General features: G+C 64.5%; 2 protein-coding genes across 3 annotated transcripts; both read left to right on the forward strand.

Moving 5' to 3' along the window:
- Positions 1-2,423: 2,423 nt before the first annotated feature.
- FBXL16 (F-box and leucine rich repeat protein 16) lies at positions 2,424-6,084 on the forward strand. The gene is made up of 5 exons (XM_068420379.1): positions 2,424-3,119; positions 3,717-4,225; positions 5,007-5,091; positions 5,615-5,678; positions 5,936-6,084. The coding sequence occupies exons 1-5, from the start codon at positions 2,424-2,426 to the stop codon at positions 6,082-6,084; spliced, it is 1,503 nt and encodes a 500-aa protein (XP_068276480.1).
- A 2,206-nt stretch (positions 6,085-8,290) lies between these two features.
- On the forward strand, positions 8,291-15,804 carry WDR24 (WD repeat domain 24). 2 transcript variants are annotated; one of them, XM_068420075.1, is made up of 10 exons: positions 8,291-8,365; positions 9,533-10,509; positions 10,829-11,006; positions 11,610-12,285; positions 12,559-12,674; positions 13,235-13,356; positions 14,166-14,270; positions 14,377-14,714; positions 15,105-15,289; positions 15,451-15,804. In XM_068420075.1, exons 2-10 carry the CDS (start codon positions 10,029-10,031, stop codon positions 15,617-15,619), a joined length of 2,370 nt encoding a protein of 789 aa, XP_068276176.1. In that variant the 5' UTR covers positions 8,291-8,365; positions 9,533-10,028; the 3' UTR covers positions 15,620-15,804. The 2 variants fall into 2 exon arrangements, with proteins under 2 accessions (XP_068276176.1, XP_068276177.1); XM_068420076.1 differs by having other exon boundaries at positions 15,141-15,289.
- Positions 15,805-16,274: the final 470 nt, after the last annotated feature.

Below are 16,274 nucleotides of genomic sequence, written 5' to 3' on the forward strand. Positions count from 1 at the left end.
CTCCCCCCAGGCACAGTCTTGCTTCTTTTGGGGTGGTAGGAACCCCCAAATCCTTGCCTGCCCATTTCCCTGGGGAGACACGGCCGTGTACAGCCCCGGCCTCCCACCGCCGCTGCCTGGAGCCTGCCTGTGCCCAGAAGGCCTCAATCTCCGGCCATCTTCCTATTGGAAGTGACTTCCCAGCTCATTCATGGTCCGGGATTGCTGTCAGCCAGCCAGGCAGCCTCAGCGCCCTGGGGCAGGGGGGACCTGGCTCAGCTTTCCAAGGCAGGACTGGGAAAGCTGCTGAATCCACTCAGCTCCCCCCTGAGCCCGGCCTCGGGGACCAGCCAACGTCTGAGCTGGTTGTAAGCGTTGCCAATACCTCCCACCGGCTGCATTTCAGCCCGGCGGACTTGTCAGCATCTGTCTCCTCCCGTGACTGTCCCCTTGGGCTCCAGAGGCCCTGGGCTGCCCCTCTGCCACCACCTGCCCTCCTCCCGGGGGCAGCCAGCGTGCTGAATGGCTCTGGCTGCGGGCTCCATGCCGGAGTGACAGCCTTTCCGTGCCGCCCGGTAATTATCCGTTTGGATTTGTGCTGTGTGGCTCTGTCAGACACCCTGGTGCACGTTCTGTTTGCTTCTCTAATTGCTGCCAAGCACCGAGCCGCTGGTTTTAAGTTTCTTCCCTCTTGCCCCTCCTCTTCTCCTGCTTTCAAGCGAATTTAACACATGTCCAAGCAGCAGAGGCCCGGCTCCTCCGTCGGGCAGCGTGAGCAGAGGCTGCATCCGAGCGGGGAGCGGCGCCAGACTGTCTGCACAGGGCCGGGCTCGTCCCCGGAGGCCGGGCTCTTGCTGTGCTGCTGCCACCAGGCCAGGCTGTCTGCAGGCACCTCTGTGTCACTGCCGCTCACACCGTGGGAGAGGCTCCATCAGCTCCCACCAGCCCTGTCCCGTGGCCCCGCTGTGCCGGGGACAGTGTCCCGGGAGACGCCGCACACCGTGCACCCCGTGGGTGCTGGCAGCTGCCTGCACTCCTGGGCTCCCACGGCACTTTTTGGGTGCCTGCTCCCCTCCCCGGCTGCTCCAGGAGGGCTGGATGAGGCCCGGGGATGCTCTGAGGGTGAAAGTGATGGGCTGGGGGTAGGGGGGGATCTAGGCTGCACCGTGCTTGGCAGCCATCCACCCCCAGCTCTGAGCATCCTCAGCCCACAGACCTGGGCCAGGAGCATCACCGGCCAGGATGCTCCTCCCTCTGTGCCCCTCCATCAGGGCCTGGCTGTATCCGTCCCAAACCAAGCAGCTAAAATAATTCCCTTGCTTTTATCTCGGGTCTAGGGGGAGCTGGCGATGGAAAGGGCCCTCAGGTGCCACCAGCCACTGCCTGATGGACGTGCCGGCCGTCCCTCGGGGCTCAAGGACTCCATTGCTGTCCCCTGGTCCCTGGGCTGGAAGCTGCTTCCTCAGGCTCCAGCTCCTCGCTGCGTCCCCTGGAGCTCTCAGGAGCCCAGCACCCTCCAGCCTCAGACCCGGCAGGGTTTGGCACAGCCCCAGCAAACAGGGTGCAGGCAGGACGGGCAGTGCACCGGCAGGGCCCCGCGCCAGGCACCGGCTGGGGCAGGAGCGGGGGGCCAAGCCCCCATCAATTATTCACCTCCGTATTTCTAGAGGGAAACGCGTTGAATAATGGATGGGGGGAGCGGCGGGGCCGTTGGCGAGCCGGCCGCGCCGCCGCTGAAATATTTATTGGCCTGGTTTGCTGGGGTGGACCTTATTGTGGCCTTTCAATCCTTAAACGGGGCTTATAAGATGGGGACAGACTTTTTAGCAGGGCCTGTAGCGATAGGACAAGGGGCGATGGTTTTAAACTAGAAGACGAGAGATTCAGCCTAAATTTAAGGAATAAATGTTTTACTCTGAGGGTGGTGAGACACTGGCACAGGTTGCCCAGAGAGGTGGGAGATGCCCCATCCCTGGAAACACTCAAGGTCAGGTTGGACGGGGCTCTGAGCAACCTGATCGAGTTGAAGATGTCCCTGCTCGTTGCAGGGGTTGGCACTAGGTGGCCTTTAAATGTCCCTTCCCACCCAAACCAGTCTGTGATTCTATGATCCTGCTCCATCTCCCATTGGTGGCTGGATCCCGGGCTCAGAAAGGGACGTGATTGTCTGGGGACAAATCCCCATCTGTCCCCCATCACGGGGGACGCCATGGCCACACAGCCCCTCGGAGGACCCCGCTCTGTGCCCCAGGCACGTTCCCTCTGCAGCTGTGCCCAGCAGCCCTGCGCCGCCCAGTCCCCCGTGCCACCCTGCTCCCTGCACAGGGACCCCCAGGCTCTCCCTCCCCACCGGTGCCCCGATGTCCCCCAGCCCTGCCCGCCCTCCCTCCCAGCCCCACAGCCCCTCAGCCCACACCCCTGTGTTGCAGTGAGACCTGTGGAAGATGTCGAACCCGAGAAACGGCGACACCAAGCCCCCATGTTTGCCCCGCAATGGACTGGTGAAGATCCCAACGCAACCCAACGGCCTCGGCTCCGCCAGCATCACCAAAGGCACCCCCGCCGTGAAAAACCGCCTGTGCCAGCCTTCCTCCGTGCCTGCCATCCTCAGCCCAGCCTTAGCCCACCGCAGCGACCTGTCCATCCCCAGCCTGGCCTCCCCGCTCTCCTTGGCCGCTCTGGCCGGCGTCTCTTCCCCTCCCGGCGCTTCCTTGGTGGGACTGACCACGAGCGAAGGCTCGGAGCAGCCCTCGCCGGAGCGGCTGCCCGGCTCGCCCTCGGAGAGGCAGCTGGCGGTGGACGAGAAGATCCTCAACCGTTTGTTCTGGTACTTTTCGGCGTGCGAGAAGTGCGTGTTGGCGCAGGTGTGCAAGGCGTGGCGGCGGGTGCTCTACCAGCCCAAGTTCTGGGTGGGCTTGACCCCTGTCCTGCACACCAAAGAGCTCTACAACGTCCTGCCCGGCGGCGAGAAGGAGTTTGTCAGTCTGCAGGGCTTCGCCGTGCGCGGCTTCGACGGCTTCTGCCTCGTGGGCGTCTCCGATCTGGACATTTGTGAGTTCATTGACAACTACCCCCTCTCCAAGAAGGGGGTCAAGTCCATGAGCCTTAAGAGGTCGACCATCACGGATGCGGGGTTGGAGGTAGGTGACTCCGGCGAGGTGGCTGGGATGGAGGCGACGTGGCAATGGCAGGTCCTTCCTGGTGGCCCTGGGGACTAGGGGGGTTCCTGCCGCTGGGTGGTGGGTGCGGTGGAGGGTGGTGAGCAGGGCTCAGGGGACGGGGACATCCCCGCTGGGCTGGCTGCTCCCCAGCAAGGGGGGTCTCAAGGGCAGGGGGCTGCGGGTTGGATGGAGATGGGCCAACTCATGGTCCTGCACGGGGCCAGGCAAGGTCCTCACCGAGGTCCCTGCCCCGCGCCATGGCCAAACACAGCACCAGCTGCTCCGTGGCCACATCCTACCTGAGCAGCACCCAGGGGCATTAATCCTGCTCCCTTCAACGGCACCGGGTACAGAGCCGGGACCGTGGCCGCGGGTCCCCTCCCGTTCCCCTGCGGACGTTGGCACATCCTGGAGCAGGGCACTGCTCCAACCCCTGGGGGTCCCAGGGAGAAGGCTGGACCCCCACAAGGCTGGGGGCAGTGGGGAGAGCCCCGGGGGGCTCAGGGGAAGCCGGGGCGGGGGCACAGGGGGCAGGGGGTGGTGCCCACCCTGCCCTGACACCCCGTCCCTCGGCAGGTGATGCTGGAGCAGATGCAGGGCGTGGTGCGGCTGGAGCTGTCGGGCTGCAACGACTTCACGGAGGCCGGGCTGTGGTCCAGCCTCAACGCCCGCATCACGGCGCTGAGCGTCAGCGACTGCATCAACGTGGCCGACGACGCCATCGCCGCCATCTCACAGCTCCTGCCCAACCTCACCGAGCTCAACCTCCAAGCCTACCACGTGACGGACACGGCGCTCGCCTACTTCACCGCCAAGCAAGGCTACACCACCCACACCCTCCGCCTCAACTCCTGCTGGGAGATCACCAACCACGGCGTGGTCAACATGGTGCACAGCCTGCCCAACCTGAGCGTCCTCAGCCTCTCGGGCTGCTCCAAGGTGACGGACGACGGCGTGGAGCTGGTGGCCGAGAACCTGCGGAAGCTGCGGAGCCTCGACCTCTCCTGGTGCCCTCGCATCACCGACATGGCCCTGGAGTACATCGCCTGCGACCTGCACAAGCTGGAGGAGCTGGTGCTCGACAGGTACGGGGCTGTGCCGAGCCGTGCTGAGGCGGGCTGTGCCCTGTCAAGTCACGCTGAGCCATGCCAAGCCATGCCGAGCTGTGCTGAGCCGTGCTGGGCCATGCCAAGCCATGCTGAGCCATACTGAGCTGTGCCAAAGCATGTGAAGTCATGCAGAGCCGTGCTGAGCCATGCCATGCTGTGCTGTGCCATGCCAAGACATGCCAAGACATACTGAGATGTGCCAAAGCATATCAAGTCATGCAGAGCCGTGCTGAGACATGCTGTGCTGTGCTGTGCCATGCCAAGACATACCAAGCCATACCGAGCTGTGCCAAAGCATGTCAAGTCATGCTGAGTCATGCCAAGCCATGCCGAGCTGTGCTGAGCCGTGCTGTGCCATGCCAAGTCATGCCAAGCCATACCAAGCTGTGCCAAAGCACATCAAGTCATGACGAGCCATGTCAAGGCATGCCGAGCCATGTCAAGGCATGCCGAGCTGTGCCAAGCCATGCTGTGCCATGCCAAACTGTGCCAAAGCATGTCAAGGCATGCCAAGTCATGTCAAGGCATGCCATGCCATGCTGAACCATGCCGAGCCATGCCACATCATGCTGAGCCATGCTATGTCATGCCATGCCATGCCGTGCCATGCCATGCTGTGCCACGCTGCACCATGTCAAGCCATGCCATGCCATGCTGAGCTGCGCTGGAGGCAGTGGGTGCAGCATGGGGGCCACGGTCTTGGGACACCCATGGGTGCCCCGCTCCCGGCCACCCCTGACCCCCATGTCCCCGGCAGGTGCGTGCGGATCACCGACACCGGCCTCAGCTACCTGTCCACCATGTCGTCCCTGCGGAGCCTCTACCTGCGCTGGTGCTGCCAGGTAGGTGGGGATGGGCCATGAGCTCAGGGTGGGCACCCCGGGCTGGCCAGACCCCCCACAACTTGGTGCTGGGAAGGGATGGGTGCTCCTGTGAGCTCAGCAGGACTCAGCCCTGGCACCCTGCCCCCGCACCCTGCCCAGGCACCCTGCGCCAGCACCCAGCTCCCTGATCCTGCTCCCTGCCCCAGCACCCTGCTCCAGCATCCTGCACCCTGCTCAGACTCCCTGCCCCAGCACCCAGCTCCCTACACCCTGCCCCAGCACCCAGCTCCCTGCCCGAGCTCCCTGCACCCTGTCCCAGCATCCTGCACCCAGCACCCTGCCTGGGCACCCTACCCCAGCACTCTGCTCCATCATCCTGCACCCTGCTCAGGCTCCCTGCCCCAACACCCAGCTCCCTGCACCCTGCCCCAGTACTCAACACCCTGCCCCAGCGACGCTGAGCCCCTGGTGCTGCGGCAGCCACCCCCCATGGCGTCCCCCCCTTGTCCCCCTCCTTGTCCCACTCCATTTTCTTTTCCAGGTGCAGGATTTTGGCCTGAAGCATCTCCTGAGCATGGGCAGCCTGCGCCTCCTCTCGCTGGCTGGTGAGACCCCCCGCTCCCTCCCTCCCTCCCCTGGGGCTGGGGAGAGATGGGGTGTGGGGACAGCGCTGGGGACAGCCCTGGGGACAGCCAGCATCCCCCCTCCCCAGCACAGCACAACTCCTGCATCCCCCAGAGCCACCCAGGGAACGCCCCCCCAGCTCAGCACCCCGGGGCTGGGTCCACAGCTGGGTTCTTGGGGTGCTGGGGTTTCGGGGTGCTGGTGACATGGGGTGACGGTGCACCCTGTCCCTTTCCAGGCTGCCCTTTGCTGACCACCACGGGGCTGTCTGGGCTGGTGCAGCTGCAGGAGCTGGAGGAGCTGGAGCTCACCAACTGCCCCGGGGCCACCCCGGAGCTCTTCAAGTACTTCTCCCAGCACCTCCCGTGCTGCATGGTGATCGAGTAGCGCAGGATCCCCTGCGCCCGCCCTGGCTGGCATCACCCACCCCATTTCTGTCTGTCTGCCGAGGGGGATGTGAAAGACACCATTGATTACAACCGGTCCTGGACATCCCCCCCAGCATCGATGTCCCCCGAGGGACGTGGGACTCCGGGGGGAGATGGGGGACGGTGTCACCCCTCACCGGAGCCTCCCTGGGTACCCTGTAAATTCCCCCCTACGCCGCTGCCATCGCCCGTCCTCCTCCCGGTGTCCTGCCAACCCCTTCTGGACAGATGGACGGACATCATGGAAACCCAAAGTGGGAAGGCAACAGCAGCGTGACCCCCCCGGCCGCATCCTGCTCCCCCCGCCCCGGTGCCAAGCAGGCACACGGCCCCACCACCAAGGATGCTCCTGGGGACCAAAGGATGCTCCCGGGGACGGGCGAGAGGAGGATGCTGACTCCTGGCACCCATGGGTGGTGGCGGAGGCTGGATGGGTCCCCTCGTACCCCTGGAGCGGGTCACCGAGCCACCCCCCCGCCATGCTGTGTGCCCCCCCCGAGCCCCCAGCCCTGCCCTTGGGGTGCTCAGCGCTTTCTCCTGGTGCACAGGATGTTTTTCTCCGCCTGCCCACCCTCGCATGCTCGCTTGCTTCAGTCTCGTGGTACGGCAGGTTCCAGGGTACCCTGGGGGTACGGTGACAAGTGACAGCCCCCACCTAGTCCCTCCATATGGCTTCGCCCCCGGCCGCATCCTGCCCCCAGAAGCATCCCCCCCCGCCCCAGGGACCCTGCTGCACCCGCTTTACGTGGGGTCGGTGGGGTGCTGCTCCCCGCGGGATGCCGACGCCGAGGGGTGACCCGTCCGGCTGGGATGGGACACCCCGGGGGACCGGGGCCGAGCCACCGCGGGGACACAGAGACAAGGCGGGAGGTGGCACCTCAGGACACGCTGCCACCGCCACCACCGCTCTTCCAGCTGGAAAGCCATCGCCCTGACACCAGCGGGGGGCCAGGGGGGACCCCTGGGCACGGTGCTGGGGTGCCCACGGGGACCTGGTGCGGGAGGGGGCTCGGTGGCCGTCCCTGGGGCATCGCCCGCTGCCACACCGGCCCTGGGACGAGTGTGGGCACAAAAATGGACATGGACACGGACACGGACACGCTTTCGGTTTGTTTCGCCTTTGTACCGGCCGGGAAGGAACTGCTGCACCACCCGCCGCCTCTGCACCCTCCTTTGTCCAAAATGCCCCTTTCTGGCCCCAAAATGGCACGAGGAGCCTCGTGGCTCTGGAAGGGGGTTTGGGGTGTGATGGAGGACAGCAGGGCCCCGGGACAGGGCGGCACCATGAGGGCATGGAGCACCCCGGCATGACGGCAACCAGTGCCCATGGGGTGCCAGGGGCCGCGGACAGGCAGGGCAGTGGCACGTGAGGGTCCCCCCACCCCGGTGACGGCGGCAGCAGATGGGGAGTGCCCGCAGCCCTGTGAACCCCCACGGTCCCATGTCACATGGGCACCCCCAGCACAGCCCCAGCCCCGGGGCTGGGGGTCCCCATACCCCCTCCACACCCCCCCATGTCTGTGCACCCCCATAAACCCCAGTGCACCCCCATACCCCCAGTGCACCCCCACACCCCAGGGCACCCCCAACCCCCCCAGGAAACCCCACACCTCTGTGCATCCCCATAACCCCCCAGTGCATCCCTCCTCCCCCAATGCACCCCATATCCCCCCAACACCCCCATTCCCCATGCAACCCCCAGACCCCACATCCCTCCAGCACCCTCACCCCTAATGCACCCCACATCCCCCCAGCACCCCTGTTTCCCGCACCTCACACCCCAGTGCATTCCATATCTCCCAGCACCCTCTCCCCCAACACATCCCATATCCCCCTGACACCCCCCTTTTCTCCCCTGCACCCCCACCCCCCGGACCCCACATCCCCCCAGTGCATCCCCACGCCAATGCACCCCATAACCCCCCATCACCCCCGTTTTCCCCCCCGCACCCTCACCCCCCACTGCACCCCATATCCCCCCGTCACCCCCATTTCCCCCCCCTGCACCCCACACCCCCCCGGCCTCCCCACCCCAACGCACCCCATAACCCCCGAGCACCCCCATTACCCCCCGCCCGCCGCCCCCCGCCTCCCGCTCCGTGCCGGGGGCGTGGCCTGCCCGTGGGCGGGGTGTGCGGGCCGCGGCGGCGGAAGGGGGCGGGGCGCGGGGGCCGCTTCCGTGGCGGCGGCCGGCGGGGCCTGCTGGGCCCGAGCTGCCGGCGGGGCGGCACCGGCGCTGGGTACGGGGCCGCGGCGGCGGGAGGGGGCCCTGGGGCGGCTGAGGGGCAGGAGAGGGCCCTGAGGGTGCCGTGGGGTGGGAGGGGGCTCTGAGGGGACCCTGAGGGGTCCACGGGGTGGGAGGGGGCTCTGAGGGGGCCATGGGGTGGCTGAGGGGCAGGAGGGGGCCATGAGGGGACTGTGGGGTGGGAGTGGGCTCTGAGGAGAACCTGAGGGGGCCATGGGGCAAGAGGGAACCCTGAGGGGACCCTGAGGGCCCATGTGGTGGGAGGGGGCTCTGAGGGGGCTATGAGGGGCAGGACGGGGCCATGAGGGAGCTGTGGGGTGGGAGGGGGCTCTGATGGGTCATGGTGTCTCTGAGGGGCAGGAGAGGGTCATGAGGGGCAGGAGGGGGCCCTGAGGGGCAGGAGGGGGCCATGAGGGAGCTGTGGGGTGGGAGGGGGCTCTGAGGGGGCCCTGAGGGGCAGGAGGGGGCCATGAGGGGCAGGAGAGGGTCATGAGGGGCAGGAGGGGGGCCATGAGGGGCAGGAGGGGGCCATGAGGGGACTGTGGGGTGGGAGTGGGCTCTGAGGAGAACCTGAGGGGGCCATGGGGCAAGAGGGAACCCTGAGGGCCCATGTGGTGGGAGGGGGCTCTGAGGGGCAGGACAGGGCCATGAGGGAGCTATGGGGTGGGAAGGGGCTCTGAGGAGACCCTGAGGGGGCCACAGGGTGGGAGGGGGCCCTGAGGGGGCCATGGGGTGGGAGGGGGCCCTGAGGGGGCCATGGCGTGGCTGAGGGGCAGGAGAGGGCCATGAGGGGGCTATGGAGTGGGAGGGGGCTCTGAGGGGACCCTGAGCGGTCCACGGGGTGGGAGGGGGCTCCGAGGGGTCTGGGGGTCAGGAGTGGGCCCTGAGGAGGGGGGAATGTGGGGTGTGAGGGGGGCTGGGGCTCCTGGTGAGGGAATGGTGTAGGAGCAGGAGGGCCTGGCTCAGGGGCTGCCGACCTGTGGGTGCCCCCAGGGACCCTGCAACCCCCAGGTGGCCTTGTTGGCCCCAAGGCTCCCCCAGAGTAGCTACCAGCCTGGCCTGGGACAGGGATGGGAAGAGCTGCTCCTCTGCGTGGCGGGGGGGAAGCTGCTGCCCCTCTGACTAGAGGAGCGGAGTGAACCCCTGCCCTTGGTGCTTGCAGGGTTTGGGGCGCAGGGAGTGCCCCGCAGAGATGATTGCGGCTTCGTTTCACCCAACCTCTTGCTGGAGACGCTGCTCGCCTCAGTCCGCGTTGCTGTAGTTGACCTCCCATAGCGTCACCAACAGCCGCTCTCGTCAGCGGAGCATCTCGGGGGCTGAACTGAGGAGGGAACAAGAAACCCAGAAAAGGTTTTCAAGAAGTCCCTGAGAGGGAATTACAGACGACAGCAGGAGGAGAAGCCCACCGTGGGGCTGTAGCTATCTCCCCACAGGTAGCAACCAGGCTGAAGCTCCTCACCTCCACGCCCCATTGATGTGGCCACAAAAAGCTACGGTTGAAGCCACCTGGGCCTACCAGGAGCTGCGGGAGCCAAGCCTGTCCCTTCCCAGCTCTGGCTGAGTTGGAGCAGGGCGGCCGCGCGAGCGTGAATGCAGCCTGCGGGGAGGCGAGCCTCCGAGCCTGCTCCTGGAGAGGGGAGTGCGCCCCGAGGACGGCCATGGAGAAAATGGCCAGGGTCACCACGGCCCTGGGGGGCAACGCCCTCACGGGACGGACCATGTTCTGCCACCTGGACGCCCCCGCCAATGCCATCAGCGTGTGCCGCGATGCCGCCCAGGTGGTGGTGGCCGGCCGCAACATCTTCAAGATCTATTCCATCGAGGAGGACCAGTTTGTGGAGAAGCTGAACCTCCGCGTCGGCCGCAAACCCTCCTTGAACTTCAGCTGCGCGGACGTGGTGTGGCACCAGATGGACGAGAACCTGCTGGCCACCGCCGCCACCAACGGCGTGGTCGTCACCTGGAACCTGGGCAAGCCTTCCCGCAACAAGCAGGACCAGCTCTTCACCGAGCACAAGCGCACCGTCAACAAGGTCTGCTTCCACCCCACCGAGATCTACATGCTCCTCAGCGGCTCCCAGGACGGCTACATGAAATGCTTCGACCTGCGCAAGAAGGACTCTGTCAGCACCTTCTCTGGTATGAACGCGGGCGGTCGCTTGCCCCCTTACCCTGGTGAGAGGCAGAGGCGGGGGCTTTGCCCTGTTTCCCGTGCCCAGGAGGGGGGTTTGCTCAGGGTGTGATGTCTGGAGCAGGCAGGGAGGGAGCGGAGAGGCGTTTCAGCGCTTTGTTTTGCCGCTCAGCAGCGAGCTGGGTCTGCCCAGGAGGTGGGAGGTGGCCACGTTGCTCCCTGCTTCCCCTTCTCTCTGGGCTGGGGACGCCCTGTGGCTCTTCCAGTGGGGTTTTTAGCTTTGCTGGAGCTCTGTCCCACCAAACCACAACTTCTGTCCCCGCTCAGGCCAGTCAGAGAGCGTGCGTGACGTCCAGTTCAGCATCCGGGACTACTTCACCTTCGCCGCCACCTTTGAGAACGGGAACGTGCAGCTGTGGGACATCCGCCGCCCGGACCGCTACGAGAGGATGTTCACGGCCCACAACGGGCCCGTCTTCTGCTGCGACTGGCACCCGGAGGACAGGTGTGTGCGGGGCCGGGCCCTGCCAGCCACCCGGCCTCGGCACAGGCGAGGGAGGCCCCAAAAACAGGGGTGGGACCTTTCAGGGAGGGAAGAGCAGAGTCTCTGATACCCTGACCCCTTTCCTCAGGGGCTGGAAGATGGGAGCAGTTATTGCTGTGAGGATTTGGGGGGTGTTGGGGTGTCTTGGGTTTGGTTTTTGACAAATTGAGGGTTTCTGAGGCACTCGATTGCTAATGGTCAGATATACATATATATGTATTTGAAATAGGTTCAAACTGGCCTTTTTCTCTCTCTGTGTCCCTGGCAAGTGGAAGCCAGAGGTGAGGGGAACTGGTCTGGCTGGGAGCCCTTCAGATGAGCGCGGCTCTAAAGACGCAGGGCCGTAAACGGGAGTGGGAGGGAGGGGTGTTGCCTGACCCGGTTATTAGAGGGCGAAGGCGTTAGGGTGGCATGTGGGATGGTGTGATCGCGGCCCGGCTGCCTCCCCTTGGCGTGGACGTGGTCACAGCTGTGTTGTGAGCGCTTCTGAGGAGAGGGGAGGTGAGCGGGCACGGATCCGGGCCCAAGCTGGCATCTCACCATCTTTCCCCATCCTTCTCGCAGGGGCTGGCTGGCAACAGGCGGCCGGGATAAGATGGTGAAGGTGTGGGACATGAACACCACGCGGGCGAAGGAGATCTACTGCGTGCAGACCATCGCCTCGGTGGCCCGGGTGAAGTGGCGCCCGGAGTGCAAGCACCACATCGCCACCTGCTCCATGATGGTGGACCACAACATCTACGTGTGGGACGTGCGGCGTCCCTTCATCCCTTCCGCCATGTTCGAGGAGCACAAGGACGTCACCACGGGCATCGTGTGGCGTCACCTCCACGACCCCTATTTCCTCCTGTCGGGTTCCAAGGACAGCACCCTCTACCAGCACATCTTCAAGGACGCCAGCCAACCCATCGACCGAGCCAACCCCGAGGGGCTGTGCTACAGCCTCTACGGAGACCTGGCCTTCGCCGCCAAGGAGAGCCTCATCTCCTCCGACTCCAACCGCAAGCCCTACATCGGGGACCGGCGTCACCCCATCTTCTTCAAGCGCAAGCTGGACCCCACGGAGCAGTTTGAGTACATCTCCTCCTCCAGCGCCCTCAGCGTCTTCGAGACGGACGTGGAGAGCGGCAGCATGGACTGGTTCGTGCACACCGCCAAGCAGTACGCGCTGGCCGGCAGGCCCCTGGCCGAGCTCTGCGACCACAACGCCAAGGTGGCCAAGGGCTTGGACCGCAACCAGGTGAGACCTAAGCTGCTGCTGGTCAGGATGAGGCCCACCATCCTAGCTGGGTGGCAGCTCTCCATCCGGCTGTGGCCTCTGACTGTGTCTATAAGCTGTGTGGCACCAAACCTGTGCCACTGTTGCCTACAACAAGCTCAGATCGTTGCCCAGAACCTTGACCTCCCACAAGAGCCTTCCCAGCTCTCTGGGTCGGCTCGTGGTGGGGGTTTGTGGCCAGGCACGGGGCCTGCAGGACCTGGCGAGGTCTGAGCGCGGCCGTCTCTCACGCAGGTGGCTCAAACGTGGACGATGCTGCGAATTATCTACTCCAGCCTCGGCACCGTGTCGTCCGCCAACCTCAACCACAGCCTGGGGAAAGGCAGCGCCGCCCTCCCGCTCATGAACAGGTACGGGCTGCTGGAGCCTGAGCGAGAGACACGACGGCTGGGGCAGCTCCGTGAGCGGGGCCGGCTCCTCGGCTGGGCTGGAGCGGTGGGGTGGCAGCGGGGACGGCTCTCCCCCAGCCTCAGGCCACGCTGGTTTGCAGGTTGGTGGTGTTTGAGCGCAGCCATTCTCCTTGGGGGGGTGAGAAGCGAGCGGCCAGCCTGGCCTCGAGCCGTGCGGGCTTGTGCGCTGTTCCCTTCCCTCCTTCAAAGGAAGCCTGAAGCTGTGGTGGGGCTGGTGCTGTCTTTGTGGTGGGTTCTGGAATCCTTTAGGGACACTGGTGTGGGCACAGAGGCACCAGGCTTGGAGAAAGGGCTGTGTTAACCATTGCAATGGAGCTGTATTTTTTTTTTAAATGACAAATTAGGGACAACTGCCTCCTGTGCACTCAGGGAAATCGCCATGCCTTGTGTTCCACCATTCGAATCACAAGTGGAGGTCTATATCCAGGCTGTTTTTCTGGCTAGAATGGGAACTGTAAACTTTTGTGACTCTTCTACTGAGCAAGTGGCTTCTTTCCCAGCTTTAACCTGAAGGACATCCCCTCCGGGCTGGGCAGCGAGTCGAGGCTGGACCGCAGCAAAGGAGAAAGCCGCACAGAAAACATCCTCATGGATTCCTCCTCCACCCTGATCAACAACGAGGGTAACGTCTCTGGGGTGGTCCTGCAGCTCTTCCCTCTGTATTCACATTCGTCCCTCTGTATTCGGCACTGGTGAGGCCGCACCTCGAATCCTGTGTCCAGTTCTGGGCCCCGCAGAGGAACTACGAGGAACGGCTGAGGGAGCTGGGGGTGTTTAGCCTGGAGAAGAGGAGGCTCAGAGGTGACCTTAGTGCAGTCTACAACTACCTGAAGGGAGGTTGTAGCGCAGTGGGAGTCGGCCTCTTCTCCCAGGCAACCAGCGATAGGACAAGAGGACACAGCCTCAAGCTTGGCCAGGGGAGGTTCAGGTTGGGCATTAGGAAGCATTTCTTCTCAGCAAGGGTCATTAGCCATTGGAAGGGGCTGCCCAGGGAGGTGGTGGAGTCACCATCTCTGGAGGGGTTTAAGAAAAGACTGGACATGGCACTTAGTGCCCTGGTCTAGTTGACAGGGTGGTGTCAGGGCAATGGTTGGCCTTGATGAGCCCAGAGGGCTCTTCCAACCTGATAGATTCTGTGATTCTGTGATTCCCTCCTCAGCTGTAGATGGCCCTGATATGGGATAAACTCAAATTTATCTTGTAAATTGGGGTGGTTGGACCTGCTGCAGCCCCCAGGTGAAGCACGCCAAGCTCCAGAAGGACAAGTTACCCCCACGGCGGTGGCTGTGGGTGCCAGGAACGCGACTGCGGTGGGGAGCTGAGCTGTCTGGCTGGGACACAGCCTGGCACGCTGGGGCAGGACACGGGGGACGTGGATCTGGCCGTGCGCCTGAGGGGGATGAGCTGATTCCTGTCTCCCTGGGCACACAGACAACGAGGAGACGGAGGGCAGCGACGTCCCTGCGGATTACCTGCTGGGAGACGTGGAAGCGGATGAGGATGACCTGTATATGATGGACCACGAGAACCCGCACGGTGAGCGCGGGGCTGGTGCTGGGAGGTGTCCTCTGTCCCAGACAACGTGGCTGGATTTTCTCCTGGCCTTCCCCGCTCGTTCCTGATCAGGTCTCTCTCCTCGCAGCTGAAGAGCAGGAGTACAGCCTTCCCCAAGAAGCCTTCCCCCTGCGCCACGAGATCGTGGACAACCCGTCGGCCTTGGACCACCTGCAAGACAAGGCTGACTCCCCTCACGTCAGCGGCAACGAGGCCGAGACGGTGTCGCTGACGCCTGTGGAGTCCTTCTCCCTCATCTCCATCTCCCACTCGCTCTACGAGAACCGCCTGCCCTCCGACTTCTTCAACCCCATCGTACGGGACACGCTCCTCTTCTACGCCGAGCAGGGGGACGTGCAGACGGCCGTGTCCGTCCTCATCGTGCTGGGGGACCGCATCCGCAAGGAGATCGACGAGCAGACCCAGGTGAGACCCTTCCTGGCTGTGCAGGAGCTGAACCCTCCCGAGATGCAGTGGGACACCTCCGTGGGACCCGGGGCTGGTGTATCCCAACGCAATGGGATCCCACCTGGGCTCTGGGCACTTCTCCTCTCCTCCAGCCCCTGCCAGGTCCACTCTAACCTGGGGTGGGCAGCTCCAGGACCCCTGGTACCCAGCTAGCTGCTCTACCACCAGCCCTGGGCAGGGACCCAAGGTGGTGTCTGCAGGGCCAGGGTGGGGAAGTGGCCTTGGCCTGTTGATTTGGGGAAGGATGTCTCTTCCTCAGCCCCGCAGAGCAGTCCCCCCGCTGTGGGGATCTCCTCGGGGGGGTTTTGGAGGGGATGTCGGGGCTCAGCTGTCTGCGGCCGTCCCCAGGAGCACTGGTACACATCCTACATCGACCTGCTGCAGCGCTTCCAGCTCTGGAACATCTCCAACGAGGTGATCAAGCTGAGCACGTGCCGTGCCATCAACTGCCTCAACCAGGCCTCCACCACCCTGCACGTCAACTGCAGCAACTGCAAGCGGCCCATGAGCAACAGGGGCTGGATCTGCGACAGGTGAGGGCAGTGCTGCGGGCAGGGAGGAGGGGATGGGACTCTGGTCACCAAGGGGAGCCCCGAAGGGGCTGCAGGGGCAGGAGGTGGGGGTTGGCACCCCCTGTTCCCCCTCGTTGGCCCCACCGAGGGCTCTCATGCCCACCCCTCTCTCTCTGGCGCAGGTGTCGGCAGTGTGCCAGCATGTGTGCCGTCTGTCACCACGTGGTGAAGGGACTCTTCGTCTGGTGCCAGGGCTGCAGCCACGGCGGCCACCTCCAGCACATCATGAAATGGCTGGAGACCAGCTCCCACTGCCCCGCCGGCTGCGGCCACCTCTGCGAGTACACCTGAGCCCCTGGCCGGCCGGGGAGCGGGGCAGGCAGCGGTGGGCAGGGCAGGCAGGGCCTCCTGCCTCCTCTCCCCCCACCTCCCTCCCTGTATTTATTTTTGTGTCACTAGGGGCCACGCGGGCACCCCCAGCCCCCTGCCCGCCCCTTTTGTACTGGATTAAAACCAAAACACAGCAGCTGAACTCAGCCATGGCTCTTGTCTTCGCTTAACGGGGCTGCCGTGGCCCTCGGGGCCCCGGGGGGAGCTCGGTCCCAGTCCCACCCCCCCAGCCGGGGGGTCTCTGCCCCACAGCGCCCTGGGAGGCAGCAGACCCCACCTTCCCTCAGGGCCCTTTTGTCCTGGTTTGGCCTAAACCAGACCAGTTTTCCTTCTTTTCAGCTCAGTCTCTTCTCAGTAACTGCACTTTCTGCAGCTAACTGCGTGTTTTGCAGACAGTGTCTGCTTCCAGGGCTGATAATGCTCAAAGTTTGTAGTTATCGCTGAGGTACCGGTAGGGATGTTGTGCAGAAAGGCTCTTGCTGTGCTTATTCCTAGAGAAACCAAGGTCACTGCTAAATTCCTCACTGCTTACGAGTGAAGAGCTCCAGGGGGTCGCCCCTGCAGGGAGGAGGAGACAGGGCAGGTGACCCAAAACTGACCAACGAGGTATTCCATC

Source organism: Nyctibius grandis, chromosome 30 (genome assembly GCF_013368605.1).
Source record: "Nyctibius grandis isolate bNycGra1 chromosome 30, bNycGra1.pri, whole genome shotgun sequence".
In the NCBI taxonomy this organism is placed as follows: Eukaryota; Metazoa; Chordata; class Aves; order Nyctibiiformes; family Nyctibiidae; genus Nyctibius; species Nyctibius grandis.